Below are 24,576 nucleotides of genomic sequence, written 5' to 3'. Positions count from 1 at the left end.
GCACCACTGGTCGTTGCAGCAGCCAGGTAGGTAACAATATAAGCAGGGACAGTACAGTTATAACACAGAGAACACATACCCATCAAGCTGCACAGCGCCTTGGCAGCCATCAGCAGTGCCACTTGTAGGCATATGGAGCTGGTAAAAGGATATTTACATGTACTGTAGGCTAAATTGTGCAAGTGCAAGTTGAGGTAGTGTAGTGTAGTGTAGTGTAGATGAAGACTTCTGGCCGATATCTTGCCCCAGGTATATTGCTCTATCCTCTTTCCTGCACCCCTTGGTCACCTGGGAGCCACCAACTCTCCTCTCCTCTGAGGAAAAAGTAGGTCCACAGTGATTCAATATTTGTGTTCTTCTAAGAATTGCTCTCCCCACACTAGAGTATAGGTAAGAAATTCTAACACTGAAGCCACCCATACTGTACATGGTGTGTTTATCGGATGCAATACGATGTGCACTCCCAAGCACATCACATTGCATAGCACAAGAGAACGTGCAGCCCATTCTTTTTGTACTAGATTGCATCTAGTACAAAAAGCACACTGCTGTAGCACATGGCATGCTTTTTTGTACTAGATGCAGTGCGATCGAATACAAAAAGTAAGGAGAACATCACTCCATGTATGAGCACCTTTACACACCCCACCACATCCTGGGCACCCCAGGAGAAATCTTTTCGACGGTATACCCCTTCTTGAACACGACAAAGCAGTGAAAAGTATTGAAAGAGGAGTGCGCTACTGCTTAGACCGGTGGTTCCCAAACTGTATGCCTAGGCACCCTGGGGTGCCTCAGGACACTTGCAGGGGTGCCTTGGGTTGGTGGACCAGGATTCATATTATTTATGGTCAATGTACCAGGCAAAACCAGTGCTGGTGGCTACCAATCATAATATATGTGGACAAACAGAAACAAATCCTGCCCCTCACCAGACTGTTAGCAAAGTAACCTGAGCGCAGCTGACACTGCGGTTCAGGTTTTTGCTGTTGCAGTGGTGACAGGCAGTATGTTCACAGCAGGGAATCCAGCAGTTGGTTTTGTGCTTACAGTCTGTGATGTCTGAGTGAGGCATGGCAGCACCTGCTATATAAACCTTCCCCTCAGGCTAGGCAGGTGCTGCAGAATCCTAGTCAGATTGCCAGTCAGCCTTGTCCTGTGCCTAGTTAGTTTCTAGCAATTGTATTGTATGTTGATTACAGTAATATAGGTCTTGGAGTTTGCGTCTTTGCGCCTTGATCCAGACCTAGCCGTAATCAGGAGTTGTGACTGTAACTGCTGGGTCACTGTACCACCTTGTGGATCCATCTACAGATGGCGCGGGTCTTATTATTGCCGCCTATGGCGATGTTTCCGACACTCGCCATGGCGCATACATGTAGCGAATCGCCGTGGCGCTTCACGACGAGTGCAATATCACAGACCAACCACCAGATGTCACTTTTAAAAACCTCATTTGCGCATGCGTAAGATTTGTGCTTCAGCGCGTGCATGATGCGCAGGAATTACATGAACTTTATTATACGATGAGCACCTCTCTAATGCCGCTGGCACGAGCGTGATCCAGTCTCTTCAGCCGAGAGTGCATCATGCTGATGCGGACAGAGAGTGTCGTACATGTACGTCATGGCCGGGAGGTACTTCCCGACACATGACGTACATGTACGTCATGGCTTCTAACTGTCACTGCGTCTATAGACGCAGTGACAGTTAGGAGATGTAGCCGCACAGACGCTAATGCGTAACATCAAACACCGTACTGTAGTTCTAAAGGTTGTACGACACGGACGCTATGCGTCTCAGTATACAGTACAGTATTGTTCTAAAGGCGGTCACAATATTGGAAACTTGGTCACAATATGGTTTTGCAGCATTACATTCACAGTATTGTGCGGTAAGTTACTGATGGGTAGATTTACAGTATGAAGCGGTGATAAGGGAGGAGAAGTGGAAAATGCCGTCCAATCAGCTCCTGACTGTTAAGCTACAGGCTGGGTGTAGAATCAGTCATGGTAGTATAGTAGTCATTACACTGTACAGTTCTTGGCTGTAGTGTAGTGGTTATCTGCATGGTGTTTCACGCCGGAGACCCGTGTTCGATTACGGCGTTAAACCTTTAATATTATAGTATCAAATTTTACAGTTTTAACTAAGATATAATTATTGACAATATACTGTGTGATTAAAATATAATTATTTATATTTACAGTATAGTATTACATTTTACAGTATATTGTATAAGTAATGTATTACAGTATATAAAAACTACTGATAAACTACTGATAAACTACTGTACCCACTACTCAGCGGCGGGCGCACAGAATGGGACGCTGTTCCGCACAGGACGCACGGCGCATAGGACGCACGGCGCATAGGACGCACGGCGCATAGGACGCACGGCGCACACGCTATTGCAGTATACTGTAGGCGCCATTATCAGTATCGCTAGTACTGTACCTGGACCTGTTCAGTATGTCGGACACTGGCAGAGTCAGGAGGGCAAGGCCCTTTGGCAGAGGGGAGCTCCTCACCCTGGTGGCTTGGCGGGACAGGCTCCTGGTCTCTAATCGGGAGATTGTGGAGGCCTACCAGGGGGCCCGTCAAGCCATCAGGGTGAGGTTCCATAGAGACAGGCCAGTTAGGAGCCTCCAGAGGAGATGGTCCGACCTGGTCCGTCGGGACCCTCAACTGCTGGACTCCCTCAGGCAAAGTAAGTACTGTACATACCTGTACAATGTTGAGTGCTATTGTATACAGTATTTTTTTACTTGTTGCCATGGGGGATTTTACAGTATACTGTACCTGTATTTTTTTTTAATGTGCTGATTGCTGTACAACTGTTCAGGTAGATTTTACAGAACTTGCTATTAGAATTAGAATTTAGAATTAGGGGGTGTGTCATTCTCCACCTGAAGGGTGTGTCTACAGTACTTCCATACAGTACACTACTGTACTGTACATGGAGATACTGTATTGTGTGTGGGGGGGGGCGCTGACCTGGACAGAGAGGTTTTTTGGACCGGGTCTGAGAGCGCCAGAGTCAGCTGTTCAGCAGTGGTATTGATACAGATTTGGGGGGAGCAGTATTAGACAGGTCCTTCTGAGCATTGTTCCGCTCTCCAACTCCAGGGCCTGGACCCCACTTCTTACATTCCCATTCCTGCAGCCACCAGACCTGGTTTCCAGCCCATGGTTGGGGTGATGTCAACATGTTAACCCCCGGAATCCATGGCAGATCATGTACTGTACAGTAAATTCTTTGCAATGAGCATGTTAATCCCTTCCAGAGTGTGCAACACCTGGAAGACCAGGTTCATCCCATGGCAACGAGCATGTTAACCCCCTAATATGCAATGAGCATTATAGTGTGTGTAGTAATGGGTAATGGACATTATGGAATGTGGTAAAATACTGTACATACTGTACTGTAATACAGTAGGTACTGTACAGTATTTTGGTGTACAGTATGGCATAATGTGTAGGACTAATGAGAGAGAGATGGAGATTGCTGCTACAGTACTGTGCAGTATTTCAGGGAGTGTCCTGCTGAAGAGGGAAGGCAACTACTGTATGCTGTACAGTACATGCTTGTTGCCATGGGTGATTTCCTACAGCATTGGTTTTCATGACATACTGTACAGTACTGTACAGTAAATTGTGGGCCCTTACAAACTTTTGATATGGGGCCTACAAATACTGTATCTGCAGTAATTACAGTATGCCTTACGCACTGTATTTCTTATTTTTCCAGGTATCAGCAGGATGACGCTGCGGGAGAGACAGCACCGCCACTGTAAGTACAGTACAGTATACTGTATACAGTACAGAGCGGAACATTGCATATTGACTTTCAAACATGTGGGATACTGTACAGGACCACAGCATTTCATCCCTCCTGGAATGGGTCATTTTGGCAGGTACTGTACTGTACTGTACTGTTATGTACTGCACAGTACAGTATGTACTGTAGTGTTGATACAGTACCTTAACACATTGTACTTTATAGTACAGTATGTTCGTGTTAGAGAATATACAGTACTGTACAGCACAGTAGTTTTTTTGTGTGCTTTTCCGCAGTCCCAGTGGATGTCGCAGCTCCAGAAGGCCTCCCTGCCGCCACCCAGGAGGAGAGGGCCACCTCTGCCCCCACCCAGCTGGAGGAGGAGTCTCTGAGCGCGGTTGGTAAGTATTGTACAGTATAACACCAGGGCTCTCACCATCTGTACCGGAAAAGTATTTTTGAACAGGCTCCAGCATGTACTGAGGCCCTTGTTCTTCTTCACTCTCTGACAAAATCCTTCTTGGATGGACAAACCCATGTGCACTGCAGGTGAGGCAGGTGTTACTGGACTTGCGCAGAGAGAATTACAGTATGTACTGTACAGTAGATTTGGGTGTGTCATTTTGCACTGCCTCGCCTGCTGTGCACATGGGTTTGTCCATCTACTGTGGGGAGGATTTTGTCAGAGAGTGAAGCAGAGTAAGGGCATCAGTTCCTGCTGGAGCCTGTTCAAAAATACCCCTGCTTGCACGATACAGCCTCTTTATTTTGTCCTTTTTTTTTTTGACATTTGCAGCTCCAGAAAGCCTCCCTGCCGCCACCCAGGAGGAGAGGGCCACCTCTGCCCCCACCCAGCTGGAGGAGGAGTCTCTGAGCGCGGTTGGTAAGTATTGTACAGTATAACACCAGGGCTCTCACCATCTGTACCGGAAAAGTATTTTTGAACAGGCTCCAGCATGTACTGAGGCCCTTGTTCTTCTTCACTCTCTGACAAAATCCTTCTTGGATGGACAAACCCATGTGCACTGCAGGTGAGGCAGGTGTTACTGGACTTGCGCAGAGAGAATTACAGTATGTACTGTACAGTAGATTTGGGTGTGTCATTTTGCACTGCCTCGCCTGCTGTGCACATGGGTTTGTCCATCTACTGTGGGGAGGATTTTGTCAGAGAGTGAAGCAGAGTAAGGGCATCAGTTCCTGCTGGAGCCTGTTCAAAAATACCCCTGCTTGCACGATACAGCCTCTTTATTTTGTCCTTTTTTTTTTTACATTTGCAGCTCCAGAAAGCCTCCCTGCCGCCACCCAGGAGGAGAGGGCCACCTCTGCCCCCACCCAGCTGGAGGAGGAGTCTCTGAGCGCAGTTGGTAAGTATTGTACAGTATAACACCAGGGCTCTCACCATCTGTACCGGAAAAGTATTTTTGAACAGGCTCCAGCATGTACTGAGGCCCTTGTTCTTCTTCACTCTCTGACAAAATCCTTCTTGGATGGACAAACCCATGTGCACTGCAGGTGAGGCAGGTGTTACTGGACTTGCGCAGAGAGAATTACAGTATGTACTGTACAGTAGATTTGGGTGTGTCATTTTGCACTGCCTCGCCTGCTGTGCACATGGGTTTGTCCATCTACTGTGGGGAGGATTTTGTCAGAGAGTGAAGCAGAGTAAGGGCATCAGTTCCTGCTGGAGCCTGTTCAAAAATACCCCTGCTTGCACGATACAGCCTCTTTATTTTGTCCTTTTTTTTTTTGACATTTGCAGCTCCAGAAAGCCTCCCTGCCGCCACCCAGGAGGAGAGGGCCACCTCTGCCCCCACCCAGCTGGAGGAGGAGTCTCTGAGCGCGGTTGGTAAGTATTGTACAGTATAACACCAGGGCTCTCACCATCTGTACCGGAAAAGTATTTTTGAACAGGCTCCAGCATGTACTGAGGCCCTTGTTCTTCTTCACTCTCTGACAAAATCCTTCTTGGATGGACAAACCCATGTGCACTGCAGGTGAGGCAGGTGTTACTGGACTTGCGCAGAGAGAATTACAGTATGTACTGTACAGTAGATTTGGGTGTGTCATTTTGCACTGCCTCGCCTGCTGTGCACATGGGTTTGTCCATCTACTGTGGGGAGGATTTTGTCAGAGAGTGAAGCAGAGTAAGGGCATCAGTTCCTGCTGGAGCCTGTTCAAAAATACCCCTGCTTGCACGATACAGCCTCTTTATTTTGTCCTTTTTTTTTTTTACATTTGCAGCTCCAGAAAGCCTCCCTGCCGCCACCCAGGAGGAGAGGGCCACCTCTGCCCCCACCCAGCTGGAGGAGTCGCAGCAGAGCCCAGACAGCTCTGATAGTGGTAATCATTGTTATGGTCACTATTTTCTACTATTATTTAACTGTATACTGTATGACGATACTTGATACGTACTCCATCTTTTACACACAGGACGCCTGGTGATTGATACCAGTGAGGAGGAGGAGGAGCAGGAGTTGCCCAGTGCAGATGGTAAGTACAGTATTGTACTGTACAACAGCACACCGCATGTACCAGATATTACAGTAATTGTGGGCCCAACATGTGTACTTAATCACATCTGTGGGCCCACCATGTGAACCCTCTAATACTGTACAGTACTGTACATACTGTACAGCAGGGGTGGCCAAACCTTTCCTCAAGATCTACAGTACCAACAGTTCATGTTTTTCAGGCAACCCGTGGATCTGTATAGTAGGAATGAATGCAGCAGGTTTGAAAATGTGACAGTTACTGTACTGTAGTAATGACTGCAGCTGTGCTCCAGCTTGGTGATATGGAAAACCTGGACCGTTGGTAGATCTTGAGGACCGGTTTGTCCGCCCCTGCTGTACAGCAAAGTACAGTACAGTACTTGTGGTGCCCACATGTGTGCCATATACTGCACAGTACTGTAACTGTGGGTCCACCTTGTGCAACGGAAAATACTGTATAGTACAGTACAGTATCTGTGGGACCGACATGTGTACTGTGTAACACCTGCTTCACTCTCTGGCAAAATCCTTCTTACTGTAGATGGACAAACCCATGTGCTCATCAGGGGCCAGATTCTATAAGCTTCAAAAGAGATAAGTTTCACAGTGATAAACAGCCAGCCAATCAGCTCCTGCCTGTTATTTTTCAAACACAGTCTGTGACATGGCAGGTAGGAGCTGATTGGCTGGCTGTTTATCACTGTGAAACTTATCACTTTTAAAGCTTATAGAATCTGGCCCCTGGTGAGGCAGTGTTACTATACAGTACTTGTGCAGTTAGATTTGGGTGTGTCATTTTGCACTGCCTCCCCTGCAGTGCACATGGGTTTGTCCATCTACTGTAGGAGGCAGAATAAGGGCATCAGTTCCTGCTGGAGCCTGTTGAAAAACACCCCTGCTTGAGATTATACTGTACAGTGTCTTTATTTCGTCTTTTTTGTACATTTGCAGCATCTGAAAGCTTCCCCCCCCACCTCGAGGAGAGGGCCACCCTCGCCGCCACCCTGCCGGAGCCTAGTCCAAGCGCGGTCGGTAAGTACAGTATTGTAGGTACTGTACAGTACTGGTGTAATGCTGTATCTGCACGCCCGATATTATTGTAGGATTGTACTGTATGCCTTAATTTAAGGCATACAGTACAATCCGATTCAATGTGATTATCGCATCGCATCACATGCGCCCAAATTGTATGCGATGCGATTTTCCATACGATTCAACATACAGTAGAATTGTATGGGAAAAAGGGTCCATGTCATTGTGTGTACCTTATACGGTACCTACTGTACTGTATCTGGGGTCCAACCATGTGGCACATCTGGATGCCTCAGCCAAAATAGATTTTGGTGACCATAACACTGTACAGTAAATTACAATATGTTGCAAACTAACCTCTTTTTCTGTTCTTTTCTGCAGTCCCACCCATCCACATGACCCTCCGCCCCCGCCCCCGCAGACCAACCGAACCATCCCACCCCAGGCCAGTGGCAGCTGGTAAGTACTGTACAGTACTGTACATTACTCTGATTTCATCTGGGACAGAGACAGCATGGAGTCACTGAAAAAGGGGCTACTGTACATGGATTATACTGTCCATACGACTTCCCCTCTCCTCCCAGCATGGCGACTAGGGTGGCCAATCCCGGGGCATTTTTTCAATCCCATGATTCGGGATTGAAAAATGCCAGATCCCGGGATTCCCGGGATTGGCTCCCCATTAAAAAAAAAAAAAAAAACTCCCCGGCCGCCCCGCATATCTACTGTACTTACAGTACTTTTTCAAACACAGGCCCTTATTCTGATCGGTGCGGATATTCCCGCATTCTTACGGTGCGGTCCGCACGCCACGGTGTTTTGCCGCGTGCGGCCATCGTCCGTAGAAACGCCCACGTGTCCTCCGCATTCGGACGGACTCACTCTTTAAGAACAGGGCGTGTTTACGGACGACATACAAACCATGCGTGTGCGGGAGAAACACTCAGATTCGGCACGGTATTACAGAGTATTACAGAGTATGCTCGGGAATACCGCATCCGAACGGGAGCCAAGCGGTGCTACCGCACGTAAGCGGAGTATTTACGCCAAACAACCCACTATGAAGTATCTTCTGCTATACATCACATGACCCACTTATTCAATTACCTATCCTCATAAAAAACTGCTTATTTGGAATTGGAATCAATTAGATTCCAATATATCCTTACAAGCATGCCTAACACATGCATTGCACACATTAACCCTTACAGCAATTGAAGTGCAATGGTTTCAATTAAAGCACTGACAAGCGTCCTATTAGTGAGTAATGAGTAAAGGAGTAGATTCTATTGGGTTCAGGTGTTAATGGTTGTAGTCATTAGGCGTACGTTCGCCTACCGCATGAACGAGTGGTGTCCGCAAAGCAATAGTACACTTGTGGACACCGCACATTTCTGCCCTTTTTGATCGCGTGCATTCGGAGTGGTTTCCGAATGTACGCCCCCCAACATAAGTGTACTCCCCCGTGTCCGCCCATGTTTCCGCCCCGTTTTGCCCACTTTGAAACTACGCCCATGTGCCATTCCGCATGACGCCCATAATACGCCCATATTTCCCGACTGATTGCGGGCAACAGTTTTGGACGGGATTTTGCCGAACTGGTACGGAGTCTAGGCGTGGCACATGCGCGTTGCGTTCTCCACGCATGCGCAGACGGCGAAAAGACGCGATCCGTAAGAATGCGGTAAAGTCCGCGTCAATCAGAATAAGGGCCACAGTCTGTGACATGGCAGGTAGGAGCTGATTGGCTGGCTGTTTATCACTGTGAAACTTATCACTTTTAAAGCTTATAGAATCTGGCCCCTGGTGAGGCAGTGTTACTATACAGTACTTGTGCAGTTAGATTTGGGTGTGTCATTTTGCACTGCCTCCCCTGCAGTGCACATGGGTTTGTCCATCTACTGTAGGAGGCAGAATAAGGGCATCAGTTCCTGCTGGAGCCTGTTGAAAAACACCCCTGCTTGAGATTATACTGTACAGTGTCTTTATTTCGTCTTTTTTGTACATTTGCAGCATCTGAAAGCTTCCCCCCCCACCTCGAGGAGAGGGCCACCCTCGCCGCCACCCTGCCGGAGCCTAGTCCAAGCGCGGTCGGTAAGTACAGTATTGTAGGTACTGTACAGTACTGGTGTAATGCTGCATCTGCACGCCCGATATTATTGTACGATTGTACTGTATGCCTTAATTTAAGGCATACAGTACAATCCGATTCAATGTGATTATCGCATCGCATGCGCCCAAATTGTATGCGATGCGATTTTCCATACGATTCAACATACAGTAGAATTGTATGGGAAAAAGGGTCCATGTCATTGTGTGTACCTTATACGGTACCTACTGTACTGTATCTGGGGTCCAACCATGTGGCACATCTGGATGCCTCAGCCAAAACAGATTTTGGTGACCATAACACTGTACAGTAAATTACAATATGTTGCAAACTAACCTCTTTTTCTGTTCTTTTCTGCAGTCCCACCCATACACATGACCCTCCGCCCCCGCCCCCGCAGACCAACCGAACCATCCCACCCCAGGCTAGTGGCAGCTGGTAAGTACTGTACAGTACTGTACATTACTCTGATTTCATCTGGGACAGAGACAGCATGGAGTCACTGAAAAAGGGGCTACTGTACATGGATTATACTGTCCATACGACTTCCCCTCTCCTCCCAGCATGGCGACTAGGGTGGCCAATCCCGGGGCATTTTTTCAATCCCATGATTCGGGATTGAAAAATGCCAGATCCCGGGATTCCCGGGATCCCGGGATTGGCTCCCCATTAAAAAAAAAAAAAAACTCCCCGGCCGCCCCGCATATCTACTGTACTTACTGTACTGTACATTGCGGTGCGGCCGGGGAGCCTGTCGGGGGGGGCGGGCGGGCTGTGGCGGTGAGCGGTGGGCGTCGGGAGGGATGTCCGGCGTCCTGCGGGGGGCGGGGGCGGCGTCCTTGGCTCTGCGCAGCGTGACCTCTGCAAACAAACCTACAGTTTTTCACTGTACTGTACTTTGCATTTTCACAGACAACCGTGAGAGGCTGCGGCTTCTCTGGCCACTTTTCCATAGGATGATTCGGTTTGTCTGCAGAGCTGTGGCAAACAGCCATCCTCTCCCCGAGGACCCAGTATCCAGAGGTAAATCATATTGCACTGTACTGTAGGTACAGTAGTAACTGGAATGCTGATTTTTGTGACCTCTAGATTTTAGTGACCTTAAATTTAGGCAGACACGATAATCTCGTCGATCACATCACATCCGACCAAATCGCATGTGATGCAACCAACGCGATCGTCCCTATTTTTACATAGGATGCAATGTTAAAATGGACTGAGTCCATTTTAACATACAGTACGTAGAATTTTATCGGAAAAAAGGGACCTGTTCATTTCCCTACTATCGAACTACGCACGGAGTTGGATATACTGTACTGTAAACCTGGCCAAGCCCGAAGCGTGGCGCCCCACGATAGAGCGTGGAATACTGTACTTTTTAACGAATCCGCGTGTGCTCGCCACGCTTCGGGTTTACAGTACAGTATATCCAACTCCATGTGTACTGTAATTGGATAGTAGGGAAATGAAAAGGTCCCTTTTTCCCCTATGTTTCTATACTGTACTGTAGTTACAGTACAGTACTGTACTGTATGTTTCTTAAAGTACAGTAGTTTTTTGCTTACTGTATCGTACAGTAATACTACAGTATCCTTTTTATTCCCCAACAGAAAACTTCCATCGCACCATGGCCAACGTAGAAGCCACCATGCACCAGCTCGTGGACCATGCTTTTACGGTGACCTTCCAACGGCTGTAATTTTTTATTTTTAATTTACAGTATGCTGTACATAAAAGGGTTTACTGTATGTTCACTACTGTAGTATTGTCTCTTTATTGACAGCACATGTGCGACAAGGGATATACTGTACAGTACAGTAGTCCAATCAGTGGGGAAAAGGTTACAAGGTGAGGAAGACACAAATTTTTTTTTTTGGAATTTTTTATTTTTTTGGGTTGGAGGGATGGAGGGGGTTACCATTACTTTGGAACACTGACACACACAGAGGTACTGTACAGTAAGCCTGCTGAAGGAAAATATTGGATGCAGTGGGGAAAAAGGTAACCACGACACAGAACAAGAAAAACCATGTTAACAAAACACACAACTTTTTTTTTGCTTTTTGGAATTTTGTATTTTTTTGGGTTTTTTTTTCCTTTTTTGGAGGGATGGAGGGGGTTACCATTACTTTGGAACACTGACACACACCGAGGTAAGCCTGCTGAAGGAAAATATTGGATGCAGTGGGGAAAAAGGTAACCACGACACAGAACAAGAAAAACCATGTTAACAAAACACACAACTTTTTTTTTGCTTTTTGGAATTTTGTATTTTTTTGGTTTTTTTTCCCTTTTTTGGAGGGATGGAGGGGGTTACCATTACTTTGGAACACTGACACACACCGAGGTACTATACAGTAAGCCTGCTGAAGGAAAATATCGGACGCAGTGGGGAAAAAGGTAACCACGACACAGAACGATGAAAACCATGATAACAAAACACACAACTTTTTTTTTTGCTTTTTGGAATTTTGTATTTTTTTTGTTTTTTTTTTTCCTTTTTTTGGAGGGATGGAGGGGGTTACCATTACTTTGGAACACTGACACACACAGAGGTACTGTACAGTAAGCCTGCTGAAGGAAAATATTGGATGCAGTGGGGAAAAAGGTAACCACGACACAGAACAAGAAAAACCATGTTAACAAAACACACAACTTTTTTTTTGCTTTTTGGAATTTTGTATTTTTTGGTTTTTTTTCCCTTTTTTGGAGGGATGGAGGGGGTTACCATTACTTTGGAACACTGACACACACCGAGGTAAGCCTGCTGAAGGAAAATATTGGATGCAGTGGGGAAAAAGGTAACCACGACACAGAACAAGAAAAAACATGTTAACAAAACACACAACTTTTTTTTTGCTTTTTGGAATTTTGTATTTTTTTGTTTTTTTTTCCCTTTTTTGGAGGGATGGAGGGGGTTACCATTACTTTGGAACACTGACACACACCGAGGTACTATACAGTAAGCCTGCTGAAGGAAAATATCGGACGCAGTGGGGAAAAAGGTAACCACGACACAGAACGATGAAAACCATGATAACAAAACACACAACTATTTTTTTTGCTTTTTGGAATTTTGTATTTTTTTTGTTTTTTTTTTTCCTTTTTTTGGAGGGATGGAGGGGGTTACCATTACTTTGGAACACTGACACACACAGAGGTACTGTACAGTAAGCCTGCTGAAGGAAAATATTGGATGCAGTGGGGAAAAAGGTAACCACGACACAGAACAAGAAAAACCATGTTAACAAAACACACAACTTTTTTTTTGCTTTTTGGAATTTTGTACAGGTATTTTTTTTTATTTTTTTATTATTATTATTAATTTTTGTTTTGGGTAATTTTTTTTTTTAGATTTACTGTCTTTGGGGTGGGGTGTAGGAACAGCAGCACACACACTCGGAAAACCGACCGGTGAAGAGAAACACTTTGCAACTTTTTTATTATTATTATTATTATTATTATTTTTTTTTTATTTTTTTTTTAATGATATCATGTTTTGTTGTTATTCCTGTATACAGTAGTAATGTATATTTGTACTGTACAGTATGTTTTGTTTTACTGTAGGTTTACTTTTGAAGGAACTGAGACAAACTCACGGAAAATTCAGTATTCGGTTAAAAGTACAGTACAGTAACACCACTGCTTCATCACCGAGTTGTGCACAAGGGAGGGCAAACTGTTGGCAACGGTGGTAACGGTTGCCTTACATGATCGAGGCGTCTCCATGCTGTTCTCCTCTTCATTCGTAGTAGTCCGTTGATGGTATTGATGATGGAAGTTCTATGGTGCTTCTGAAGTACAATCCGTTTGCCACATCTTCTCATGATGTCTTTTCTTACATTTTTTGGCAGTGCAGATTTCCCATTCTTCCCATTGTAATTCACATGGTTTGCCCATGACAAATAAAGGTCATGTGGCACATGTTCTTGAAAAATAAATTGTGCATATCTGTTCAGTTGTTCATGTGCCTTTCCATAAAGCAGGTCGTCCGTTGCATCTGTGATGTCGCACAGTGGAATATTGGGCAGAACAGGTCCACAGTCTGTCTCGTTGTCTGGCTCTGCAGGGGTGCTGCACTGAGTGGGTGCTCGAGGAAGCTGCAGAGTCACTTCACCAAAGTCCAGCACTTGGTGTGCTGTAGAAGGCAGTTCTACGTGTCTATTCACGACTATTGTGGTGTCCACTTCACTGGGTGCATTCACTTCGCCGCCAAAATCCACTTCACAGAGTGCACCCAGTTCGCTGAATGTAGACACTTCGCCCGGGCCATCCAATCCACCGAGTGCACCCAGTTCGCCAAATGAATTCACTTCACCCGGTTCATCCAATTCGCAGAGTGCATCTATTCTGCCAGGTCCATCTTCAATTCGACACATCTGCACAGCTACTTCATGGGTTTGTGGTGTTGCTTTTTTCACTGTGTTAACGATGATGTCTTCCATTGCGCAGATGATCCGGTCATTCACTGATGTTGTGATGGTGTGAGTCGCTGATTCGATGAGGGTATTGACTGATGTCATGATGGTATTACTTACCGATTTGATGAGGTCTTCTTTCACTGATTCAATGAGGACCTCCTTCATTGATTCAACGGTGTTCTTCAATGTATCTTTTAATACAGCATTTTCGATCTCCAGCCGATGTACCTTTTCTTGAAGCTCCTGTGCACCATGGTCGTCTTGCAGGTTGTCCATCAATTCTTTTGTTCCTGAAAGATTTCCAAAATCCAGCTTTCTTCTTGGTGAAGAATGTCCTTGTAGACCTGGGGTCGAAACAAAATCCAAAACAACAAACTCCTCATTTGGATCAATACTTACTGCCTGTACCAGTGTTTGATCAATGCTGACCACTGGTACAGGTACATCTTTAGCCAACACAGTCTCCTTGTATGAAGGACCAGCTTCAATATCTGTAATAGAGAAAGGGACTTTGTTATCGTTACCTACAATCTGCTCTAAAACACCATTCTTTGCCTTGGCATTTTTCCTTGGCTTTACTGTGACTGGAATGTTCTCTTTTTTGGCAGTAGTCTTCTTTGCCTTTTTGGGTGCACACTGTGGAACCAATGCAGCCAAGGCCAATTGTCTCTTGTTGGAACGTGCACTGCGTTTTCCATAGAATGTTGCACTTGATACATTCATTGTTGTTTGTCTACAAAAAAATAATTACACATGAAATTGTGTTCCACTATCCAGTAAAGCAGTTTTACAGTAGCACAATAATGTCCAGTAGATTACAGTACAGTACATGACTGTACAGTACTGTATGTACTGTACTGTCATGGCCGTAACTACTGTACCATACAGTAGGTGCAAGGGGTGCAGCTGCTATGGGGCCCAGAGCTGCAGGGGGCCCATCTTTACTGTTTAAGTAATATGTTAATAGAGTTACACAAAATGGCCGCCAAATGTCTAGGGGCCTCGTGGAAGCGGGGGGGAGGGAACACTGGGAGAGGTTTGGGAAAAGTTGGAAGCACGGCTGCACGTAGAAAAGACGGGGAAAGCAGGACCGAGCAACGGGGAGCGGATACCGTCGTTGCTGCTCGAGCGTCTCATTAGCTCGAGCGTCTCATTAGCTCGAGCGTCCCATTAGCTCGAGCGTCCCAGGCTCCGGGGAGGAGGGGTCGGTGTGCTATACGGGCAAGCGTCGGTCGCTCGATATGCCGCCAAACGCCTAGGGGCCTCGTGGAAGCGGGGGGGAGGGAACACTGGGAGAGGTTTGGGAAAGGTTGGAAGCACAGAGAAAGGACGGGGAAACCAGGGCCGTGCGACGGGGAGCGGGCATACAGTAGCCCCGGGGAGGAGGGGCAGCGTCGCTCGAGAGCGCTCGAGGCAGTTTCGCTCGGAGGCAGGGTTACACAAAATGGCCGCCAAATGTCTACGGGCCTCGTGGAAGCGGGGGGGAGGGAACACTGGGAGAGGTTTGGGAAAGGTTGGAAGCACAGAGAAAGGACGGGGAAACCAGGGCCGTGCGACGGGGAGCGGGCATACAGTAGCCCCGGGGAGGAGGGGCAGCGTCGCTCGAGAGCGCTCGAGGCAGTTTCGCTCGGAGGCAGGGTTACACAAAATGGCCGCCAAATGTCTACGGACCTCGTGGAAGCGGGGGGGGAGGGAACACTGGGAGAGGTTGGAAGCATGACTGCACGGAGAAAAGACGGGGAAAGCAGGGCAGAGCGACGTGGAGCGGATACCGTCGTTGCTGCTCGAGCGTCTCATTAGCTCGAGCGTCTCATTAGCTCGAGCGTCCCATTAGCTCGAGCGTCCCAGGCTCCGGGGAGGAGGGGTCGGTGTGCTATACGGGCAAGCGTCGGTCGCTCGATATGCCGCCAAACGCCTAGGGGCCTCGTGGAAGCGGGGGGGAGGGAACACTGGGAGAGGTTTGGGAAAGGTTGGAAGCACAGAGAAAGGACGGGGAAACCAGGGCCGTGCGACGGGGAGCGGGCATACAGTAGCCCCGGGGAGGAGGGGCAGCGTCGCTCGAGAGCGCTCGAGGCAGTTTCGCTCGGAGGCAGGGTTACACAAAATGGCCGCCAAACTCCTAGGGGCCTCGTGGAAGCGGGGGGGGAGGGAACACTGGGAGAGGTTGGAAGCATGGCTGCACGGAGAAAAGACGGGGAAAGCAGGGCAGAGCGACGTGGAGCGGATACCGTCGTTGCTGCTCGAGCGTCTCATTAGCTCGAGCGTCCCATTAGCTCGAGCGTCCCATTAGCTCGAGCGTCCCAGGCTCCGGGGAGGAGGGGTCGGTGTGCTATACGGGCAAGCGTCGGTCGCTCGATATGCCGCCAAACGCCTAGGGGCCTCGTGGAAGCGGGGGGAGGGAACACTGGGAGAGGTTTGGGAAAGGTTGGAAGCACAGAGAAAGGACGGGGAAACCAGGGCCGTGCGACGGGGAGCGGGCATACAGTAGCCCCGGGGAGGAGGGGCAGCGTCGCTCGAGAGCGCTCGAGGCAGTTTCGCTCAGAGGCAGGGTTACACAAAATGGCCGCCAAACGCCTAGGGGCCTCGTGGAAGCGGGGGGGAGGGAACACTGGGAGAGGTTTGGGAAAGGTTGGAAGCACAGAGAAAGGACGGGGAAACCAGGGCCGTGCGACGGGGAGCGGGCATACAGTAGCCCCGGGGAGGAGGGGCAGCGTCGCTCGAGAGCGCTCGAGGCAGTTTCGCTCGGAGGCAGGGTTACACAAAATGGCCGCCAAATGTCTACGGGCCTCGTGGAAGCGGGGGGGAGGGAACACTGGGAGAGGTTGGAAGCATGGCTGCACGGAGAAAAGACGGGGAAAGCAGGGCAGAGCGACGTGGAGCGGATACCGTCGTTGCTGCTCGAGCGTCTCATTAGCTCGAGCGTCTCATTAGCTCGAGCGTCCCATTAGCTCGAGCGTCCCAGGCTCCGGGGAGGAGGGGTCGGTGTGCTATACGGGCAAGCGTCGGTCGCTCGATATACCGCCAAACGCCTAGGGGCCTCGTGGAAGCGGGGGGGGGGAGGGAACACTGGGTGCAATGAGCGTTTACATACAGAATACAGTTTAAAAATAAGGTATATTTATATCGAAATACTGATAGAAAAAGATTTACCGTTCAGGAACTTTTGCTAGTAGCACTTGAAACCAGCCGAGTTCCGTGAGGCCAGCAAAGATTTCAAATGCAAGCAGAAGTACAGGAACGGTATTCGGAAGTACAGGAACGGTATCAGGAAACTTCAAGAAGTCTTGAGAGGAGAGGAGCCGAACAGCAAGTCAGCTTACGAAGAAACAGGTTTGCCGAGTGGTAGCTGGAGTGCCTGGGGACGCCCTTTTTATGTGAAACAAACAAAAGGTTTTTCCCGCCCAAGATCCAGACCCTGAGATTGGTCTCTGCAGATATGTTTGGGGCGTGAACAATTTCCATAATCCAATCACAGGACCTGCTTTGGGCGTGGAAAAAACCTTTTGTTTGTTTCACATAAAAAGGGCGTCCCCAGGCACTCCAGCTACCACTCGGCAAACCTGTTTCCTCGTAAGCAGACTTGCTGTTCGGCTCCTCTCCTCTCAAGACTTCTTGAAGTTTCCTGATACCGTTCCTGTACTTCTGCTTGCATTTGAAATCTTTGCTGGCCTCACGGAACTCGGCTGGTTTCAAGTGCTACTAGCAAAAGTTCCTGAACGGTAAATCTTTTTCTATCAGTATTTCGATATAAATATACCTTATTTTTAAACTGTATTCTGTATGTAAACGCTCATTGCACCCAGTGTTCCCTCCCCCCCCCGCTTCCACGAGGCCCCTAGGCGTTTGGCGGTATATCGAGCGACCGACGCTTGCCCGTATAGCACACCGACCCCTCCTCCCCGGAGCCTGGGACGCTCGAGCTAATGGGACGCTCGAGCTAATGAGACGCTCGAGCAGCAACGACGGTATCCGCTCCCCGTCGCTCGGCCCTGCTTTCCCCGTCTTTTCTCCGTGCAGCCATGCTTCCAACCTCTCCCAGTGTTCCCTCCCCCCCGCTTCCACGAGGCCCGTAGACATTTGGCGGCCATTTTGTGTAACCCTGCCTCCGAGCGAAACTGCCTCGAGCGCTCTCGAGCGACGCTGCCCCTCCTCCCCGGGGCTACTGTATGCCCGCTCCCCGTCGCACGGCCCTGGTTTCCCCGTCCTTTCTCTGTGCTTCCAACCTTTCCCAAACCTCTCCCAGTGTTCCCTCCCCCCCGCTTCCACGAGGCCCCTAGGCGTTTGGCGGCCATTTTGTGTAACCCTGCCTCCGAGCGAAACTGCCTCGAGCGACGCTGCCCCTCCTCCCCGGGGCTACTGTATGCCCGCTCCCCGTCGCACGGCCCTGGTTTCCCCGTCCTTTCTCTGTGCTTCCAACCTTTCCCAAACCTCTCCCAGTGTTCCCTCCCCCCCGCTTCCACGAGGCCCCTAGGCGTTTGGCGGTATATCGAGCGACCGACGCTTGCCCGTATAGCACACCGACCCCTCCTCCCCGGAGCCTGGGACGCTCGAGCTAACGGGACGCTCGAGCTAATGAGACGCTCGAGCTAATGAGACGCTCGAGCAGCAACGACGGTATCCGCTCCCCGTCGCTCGGCCCTGCTTTCCCCGTCTTTTCTCCGTGCAGCCATGCTTCCAACCTCTCCCAGTGTTCCCTCCCCCCCGCTTCCACGAGGCCCGTAGACATTTGGCGGCCATTTTGTGTAACCCTGCCTCCGAGCGAAACTGCCTCGAGCGCTCTCGAGCGACGCTGCCCCTCCTCCCCGGGGCTACTGTATGCCCGCTCCCCGTCGCACGGCCCTGGTTTCCCTGTCCTTTCTCTGTGCTTCCAACCTTTCCCAAACCTCTCCCAGTGTTCCCTCCCCCCCGCTTCCACGAGGCCCCTAGGCGTTTGGCGGTATATCGAGCGACCGACGCTTGCCCGTATAGCACACCGACCCCTCCTCCCCGGAGCCTGGGACGCTCGAGCTAACGGGACGCTCGAGCTAATGAGACGCTCGAGCTAATGAGACGCTCGAGCAGCAACGACGGTATCCGCTCCCCGTCGCTCGGCCCTGCTTTCCCCGTCTTTTCTCCGTGCAGCCATGCTTCCAACCTCTCCCAGTGTTCCCTCCCCCCCGCTTCCACGAGGCCCGTAGACATTTGGCGGCCATTTTGTGTAACCCTGCCTCCGAGCGAAACTGCCTCGAGCGCTCTCGAGCGACGCTGCCCCTCCTCCCCGGGGCTACTGTATGCCCGCTCCCCGTCGCACGGCCCTGGTTTCCCCGTCCTTTCTCTGTGCTTCCAACCTTTCCCAAACCTCTCCCAGTGTTCCCTCCCCCCCGCTTCCACGAGGCCCCTAGGCGTTTGGCGGTATATCGAACGACCGACGCTTGCCCGTATAGCACACCGACCCCTCCTCCCCGGAGCCTGGGACGCTCGAGCTAACGGGACGCTCGAGCTAATGAGACGCTCGAGCTAATGAGACGCTCGAGCAGCAACGACGGTATCCGCTCCCCGTCGCTCGGCCCTGCTTTCCCCGTCTTTTCTCCGTGCAGCCATGCTTCCAACCTCTCCCAGTGTTCCCTCCCCCCCGCTTCCACGAGGCCCGTAGACATTTGGCGGCCATTTTGTGTAACCCTGCCTCCGAGCGAAACTGCCTCGAGCGCTCTCGAGCGACGCTGCCCCTCCTCCCCGGGGCTACTGTATGCCCGCTCCCCGTCGCACGGCCCTGGTTTCCCCGTCCTTTCTCTGTGCTTCCAACCTTTCCCAAACCTCTCCCAGTGTTCCATCCCCCCCGCTTCCACGAGGCCCCTAGGCGTTTGGCGGTATATCGAGCGACCGACGCTTGCCCGTATAGCACACCGACCCCTCCTCCCCGGAGCCTGGGACGCTCGAGCTAACGGGACGCTCGAGCTAATGAGACGCTCGAGCTAATGAGACGCTCGAGCAGCAACGACGGTATCCGCTCCCCGTCGCTCGGCCCTGCTTTCCCCGTATTTTCTCCGTGCAGCCATGCTTCCAACCTCTCCCAGTGTTCCCTCCCCCCCGCTTCCACGAGGCCCGTAGACATTTGGCGGCCATTTTGTGTAACCCTGCCTCCGAGCGAAACTGCCTCGAGCGCTCTCGAGCGACGCTGCCCCTCCTCCCCGGGGCTACTGTATGCCCGCTCCCCGTCGCACGGCCCTGGTTTCCCCGTCCTTTCTCTGTGCTTCCAACCTTTCCCAAACCTCTCCCAGTGTTCCCTCCCCCCCGCTTCCACGAGGCCCCTAGGCGTTTGGCGGTATATCGAGCGACCGACGCTTGCCCGTATAGCACACCGACCCCTCCTCCCCGGAGCCTGGGACGCTCGAGCTAACGGGACGCTCGAGCTAATGAGACGCTCGAGCTAATGAGACGCTCGAGCAGCAACGACGGTATCCGCTCCCCGTCGCTCGGCCCTGCTTTCCCCGTCTTTTCTCCGTGCAGCCATGCTTCCAACCTCTCCCAGTGTTCCCTCCCCCCCGCTTCCACGAGGCCCGTAGACATTTGGCGGCCATTTTGTGTAACCCTGCCTCCGAGCGAAACTGCCTCGAGCGCTCTCGAGCGACGCTGCCCCTCCTCCCCGGGGCTACTGTATGCCCGCTCCCCGTCGCACGGCCCTGGTTTCCCCGTCCTTTCTCTGTGCTTCCAACCTTTCCCAAACCTCTCCCAGTGTTCCCTCCCCCCCGCTTCCACGAGGCCCCTAGGCGTTTGGCGGTATATCGAGCGACCGACGCTTGCCCGTATAGCACACCGACCCCTCCTCCCCGGAGCCTGGGACGCTCGAGCTAACGGGACGCTCGAGCTAATGAGACGCTCGAGCTAATGAGACGCTCGAGCAGCAACGACGGTATCCGCTCCCCGTCGCTCGGCCCTGCTTTCCCCGTCTTTTCTCCGTGCAGCCATGCTTCCAACCTCTCCCAGTGTTCCCTCCCCCCCGCTTCCACGAGGCCCGTAGACATTTGGCGGCCATTTTGTGTAACCCTGCCTCCGAGCGAAACTGCCTCGAGCGCTCTCGAGCGACGCTGCCCCTCCTCCCCGGGGCTACTGTATGCCCGCTCCCCGTCGCACGGCCCTGGTTTCCCCGTCCTTTCTCTGTGCTTCCAACCTTTCCCAAACCTCTCCCAGTGTTCCCTCCCCCCCGCTTCCACGAGGCCCCTAGGCGTTTGGCAGCCATTTTGTGTAACCCTGCCTCCGAGCCAAACTGCCTCGAGCGCTCTCGAGCGACGCTGCCCCTCCTCCCCGGGGCTACTGTATGCCCGCTCCCCGTCGCACGGCCCTGGTTTCCCCGTCCTTTCTCTGTGCTTCCAACCTTTCCCAAACCTCTCCCAGTGTTCCCTCCCCCCCGCTTCCACGAGGCCCCTAGGCGTTTGGCGGTATATCGAGCGACCGACGCTTGCCCGTATAGCACACCGACCCCTCCTCCCCGGAGCCTGGGACGCTCGAGCTAACGGGACGCTCGAGCTAACGGGACGCTCGAGCTAATGAGACGCTCGAGCAGCAACGACGGTATCCGCTCCCCGTCGCTCGGCCCTGCTTTCCCCGTCTTTTCTCCGTGCAGCCATGCTTCCAACCTCTCCCAGTGTTCCCTCCCCCCCGCTTCCACGAGGCCCGTAGACATTTGGCGGCCATTTTGTGTAACCCTGCCTCCGAGCGAAACTGCCTCGAGCGCTCTCGAGCGACGCTGCCCCTCCTCCCCGGGGCTACTGTATGCCCGCTCCCCGTCGCACGGCCCTGGTTTCCCCGTCCTTTCTCTGTGCTTCCAACCTTTCCCAAACCTCTCCCAGTGTTCCCTCCCCCCCGCTTCCACGAGGCCCCTAGGCGTTTGGCGGTATATCGAGCGACCGACGCTTGCCCGTATAGCACACCGACCCCTCCTCCCCGGAGCCTGGGACGCTCGAGCTAATGACACGCTCGAGCTAATGAGACGCTCGAGCAGCAACGACGGTATCCGCTCCCCGTCGCTCGGCCCTGCCTTCCCTGTCTTTTCTCCGTGCAGCCGTGCTTCCAACCTCTCCCAGTGTTCCCTCCCCCCCCCCTTCCACGAGGCCCCTAGGCGTTTGGCGGTATATCGAGCGACCGACGCTTGCCCGTATAGCACACCGACCCCTCCTCCCCGGAGCCTGGGACGCTTGAGCTAATGAGACGCTCGAGCTAACGAGAAGTTGACGCATTAGCAACTGAGTGCTGTACAGTACATCATTGTCAATTATTACCACCAACGTTGTTTTTTTTTTGGGGGGGGGGGAGGGGGGGGGGTAAAGGTACTGTAACATTTTTTTAAAAAAATGTTTAATGTACTATAGTAATTTGTATTGCGAAAAAGTCCATGTACTGTATTTCTAAATGTACTGTCTTCTCTTCATACAGGGAAGTCTCTAGTACAGCTGTCCAAAATGCCAGTTAAGATCAACAAGGCGATGAGCAAAATAATTGCAAACATGAAAAAAGAAAATAAAACTACCAAAGAGATCCAGGCTTGGCTGAGGGAAAGTGGGATTGTAGTCACTTTACAAACAGTGCGCTATCATGCTTTCGAGAGAACAACGGCCAGAAAGGAAATATTTGCTCCAAAGTGCTCTTGGTAAGATCAGTGTTGTGTAGTAAATTACCTGTAATGTACTGTACTGTATTGTTTGTTAAACTGGTACTGTATAAACTACTGTACTGTACAGTATGTCCAGTAGTATTAACCTTTGCTGTACTACAGTAATATAGAACATGAAACGTTTCAGTCATTGCCTTGTACTGTACTGTACTGTACATTAACTCTTATTTACTGTGTGCACTGTAGGAGAGCTGACAAAATTGTGGAGAAATTAACTCGTGAGAATGATGAAATCTCTGCTCGACAAATTAAAAACATCTTCAAAACAGAGTATGATTTTGACATATCACTCACCAGCATTCGAAAAATGCGTCGGAAAATGGGATGGAAATATTGTGCTACAAGGTACAGTAAGAGTTTTGTATAGAGCAGTAATGCGCGCCATTTCACATTAACCCCTTGAGTGGTGGGTTTTGCTGGGACAGTACAAACCTACAGTACCAGGGCAGCGGCGGCAGAGCTTGATGCTACTGTTCCTCATAGTGACAATGGCGTCATGATGAGGGATTTTCGTGGCAGCTCTGGAGGACTCGGCCTGAGCACTCGCCAGCCCCCACAAGCCGCACCAACCATACCCGGCAGTGGGGGAGGGGTGGGGGAATTGACTGGAGGTGCTGCACCAGTGGTGCACACAAGGACACCACTGGCGTACACCTACTGTATAGTGGCATGCCTTGAGATTTTCCGGGACAGCCCACTGCACCAGCACAGCTGAATCCGGAAAATCTCCAGGCATTCAGTACAGTACCACTCAAGTGGTTAATACCTACATTATTTGCATACAGTACTGCACGGTTGTTTAATGATGTCTATAATACAGTACTGTATTAAATTACCTGTATATTTTTGTGCTGTTGACAGGATAACTCCCATGGTTAGAGATGTCAACAAAGAGAAGAGAGTGGAACAGGCACGTCGTTGGATTGAGAGCGGTGAAACTTTTCAGGATGTCCTTTTCACCGATGAATCCTCAATTGCACTCGAGAGGTTCTCGCGAATGTCATTCCGTAAGAAGGACCATATCTCATTGAAGCCACGGCCAAAGCATCCACTGAAAGTCCACGTATGGGGAGCCATATCACGATTGGGAGCTGGCCCATTGTTAATGTTCGAAGGTACAGTATAGTACAGTACTACTGTGTACAGTATACAGTACCATGCGTTGTCTGTGTTTGTAAGAAATAATGTACTATACTGTACACTACAATAATTAAAATTGAATGCAGTGGTTATTAATAAACAATACTGCTTTTTTCTCTAGGGATCATGGATAAACAATTCTTTCAAGAAAGAATAGTAGAGGGATGTATGGTGCCATATGTGCGGAAACGTTTCCCATCGCATCATAGACTATTCCAGGACAATGATCCTAAACACTCTGCCTCTGCAAAATTCATGGAAGAGAAAGGCATCAATTGGGAACGCACACCACCAGAGTGAGTATTGCTTTAATATTGTACTGTACTTTTATGGTTTTATCAAGATTGTATGCTTTTCTGTTCTAAAAGAAACATTATTGAAATACCTTTATTGTATCATACTGTTTACTTTAGATCCCCGGACATGAATCCAATTGAATTGGTATGGGCTCAAATGAAGTATTACATCAGGAACACTGCGAAGCCGACAACAAAACAGCAGCTGTTGGATGGGATCCGTAAATTTTGGCAAGAAGTGCTGACACCGGACATTTGTAATAATTGCATAAATCATCTATATAAAGTATTGCCTGTTATAGTCAAAATAAATGGACAACCCAGTGGTATGTAGTACTGTATTAAAATAGTATAGAAGTACTTAATCAGTCTGTTTTCTGTGTGTTTCTCTATGAACCCCCACCCCAAAATACTGTATAATAAAAATAAAAGTTGTGTGTGTGATGTTACAGTACTGTACAGCAGTGTTGCAAGCAAGGGGGTACGGTGTGGTACAGAGTACTGTACCTGTAAGAAATACAGTATGTTGCAGGTACGCAGTACCACTTACTCCCTGACCCACTGTCAATTCTATTTTTAATTTAAGTCTAAATATAATGCATCCGCAGCCCGCCCACTCAGCGTTATGATTGGCGTAGCTACCGCTACTGCTGATTT

The 24,576-nt window shown here is 50.0% G+C and overlaps 1 protein-coding gene and 1 long non-coding RNA gene across 2 annotated transcripts; both read left to right on the top strand.

Annotated features, from left to right (window-relative positions):
• The first annotated feature begins 218 nt into the window (after positions 1–218).
• Positions 219–10,199, top strand: LOC146027243 (uncharacterized). The gene is made up of 9 exons (XM_083158191.1): positions 219–249; positions 5,541–5,627; positions 6,023–6,121; positions 6,212–6,271; positions 7,225–7,305; positions 7,687–7,764; positions 9,319–9,399; positions 9,776–9,839; positions 10,166–10,199. The coding sequence occupies exons 1-9, from the start codon at positions 219–221 to the stop codon at positions 10,197–10,199; spliced, it is 615 nt and encodes a 204-aa protein (XP_083014317.1).
• Positions 10,200–10,216: 17 nt separating this feature from the next.
• On the top strand, positions 10,217–22,616 carry LOC146026235 (uncharacterized). The gene is made up of 3 exons (XR_014454397.1): positions 10,217–10,438; positions 11,026–11,093; positions 22,246–22,616. It is a non-coding gene; the product is annotated as an uncharacterized LOC146026235 (long non-coding RNA).
• Positions 22,617–24,576: the final 1,960 nt, after the last annotated feature.

This window comes from Crinia signifera, chromosome 8 (assembly GCF_055691185.1).
Source record: "Crinia signifera chromosome 8, ASM5569118v1, whole genome shotgun sequence".
In the NCBI taxonomy this organism is placed as follows: domain Eukaryota; kingdom Metazoa; phylum Chordata; class Amphibia; order Anura; family Myobatrachidae; genus Crinia; species Crinia signifera.
Note: the sequence above shows the minus strand (reverse complement) of the source record. Positions and strands in the feature narration are given on the sequence as shown.

What these genes read in the sequence shown, in the direction of transcription:
- LOC146027243 (XM_083158191.1), top strand. Translation starts at nt 219, where the DNA reads ATGAAGACTTCTGGCCGATATCTTGCCCCAG. An exon ending in GGAGTCTCTGAGCGCGGTTG is followed by an intron (nt 5,628 to 6,022) that starts GTAAGTATTGTA and finishes TTACATTTGCAG; the next exon opens with CTCCAGAAAGCCTCCCTGCC. An exon ending in CCCCAGGCCAGTGGCAGCTG is followed by an intron (nt 7,765 to 9,318) that starts GTAAGTACTGTA and finishes GTACATTTGCAG; the next exon opens with CATCTGAAAGCTTCCCCCCC.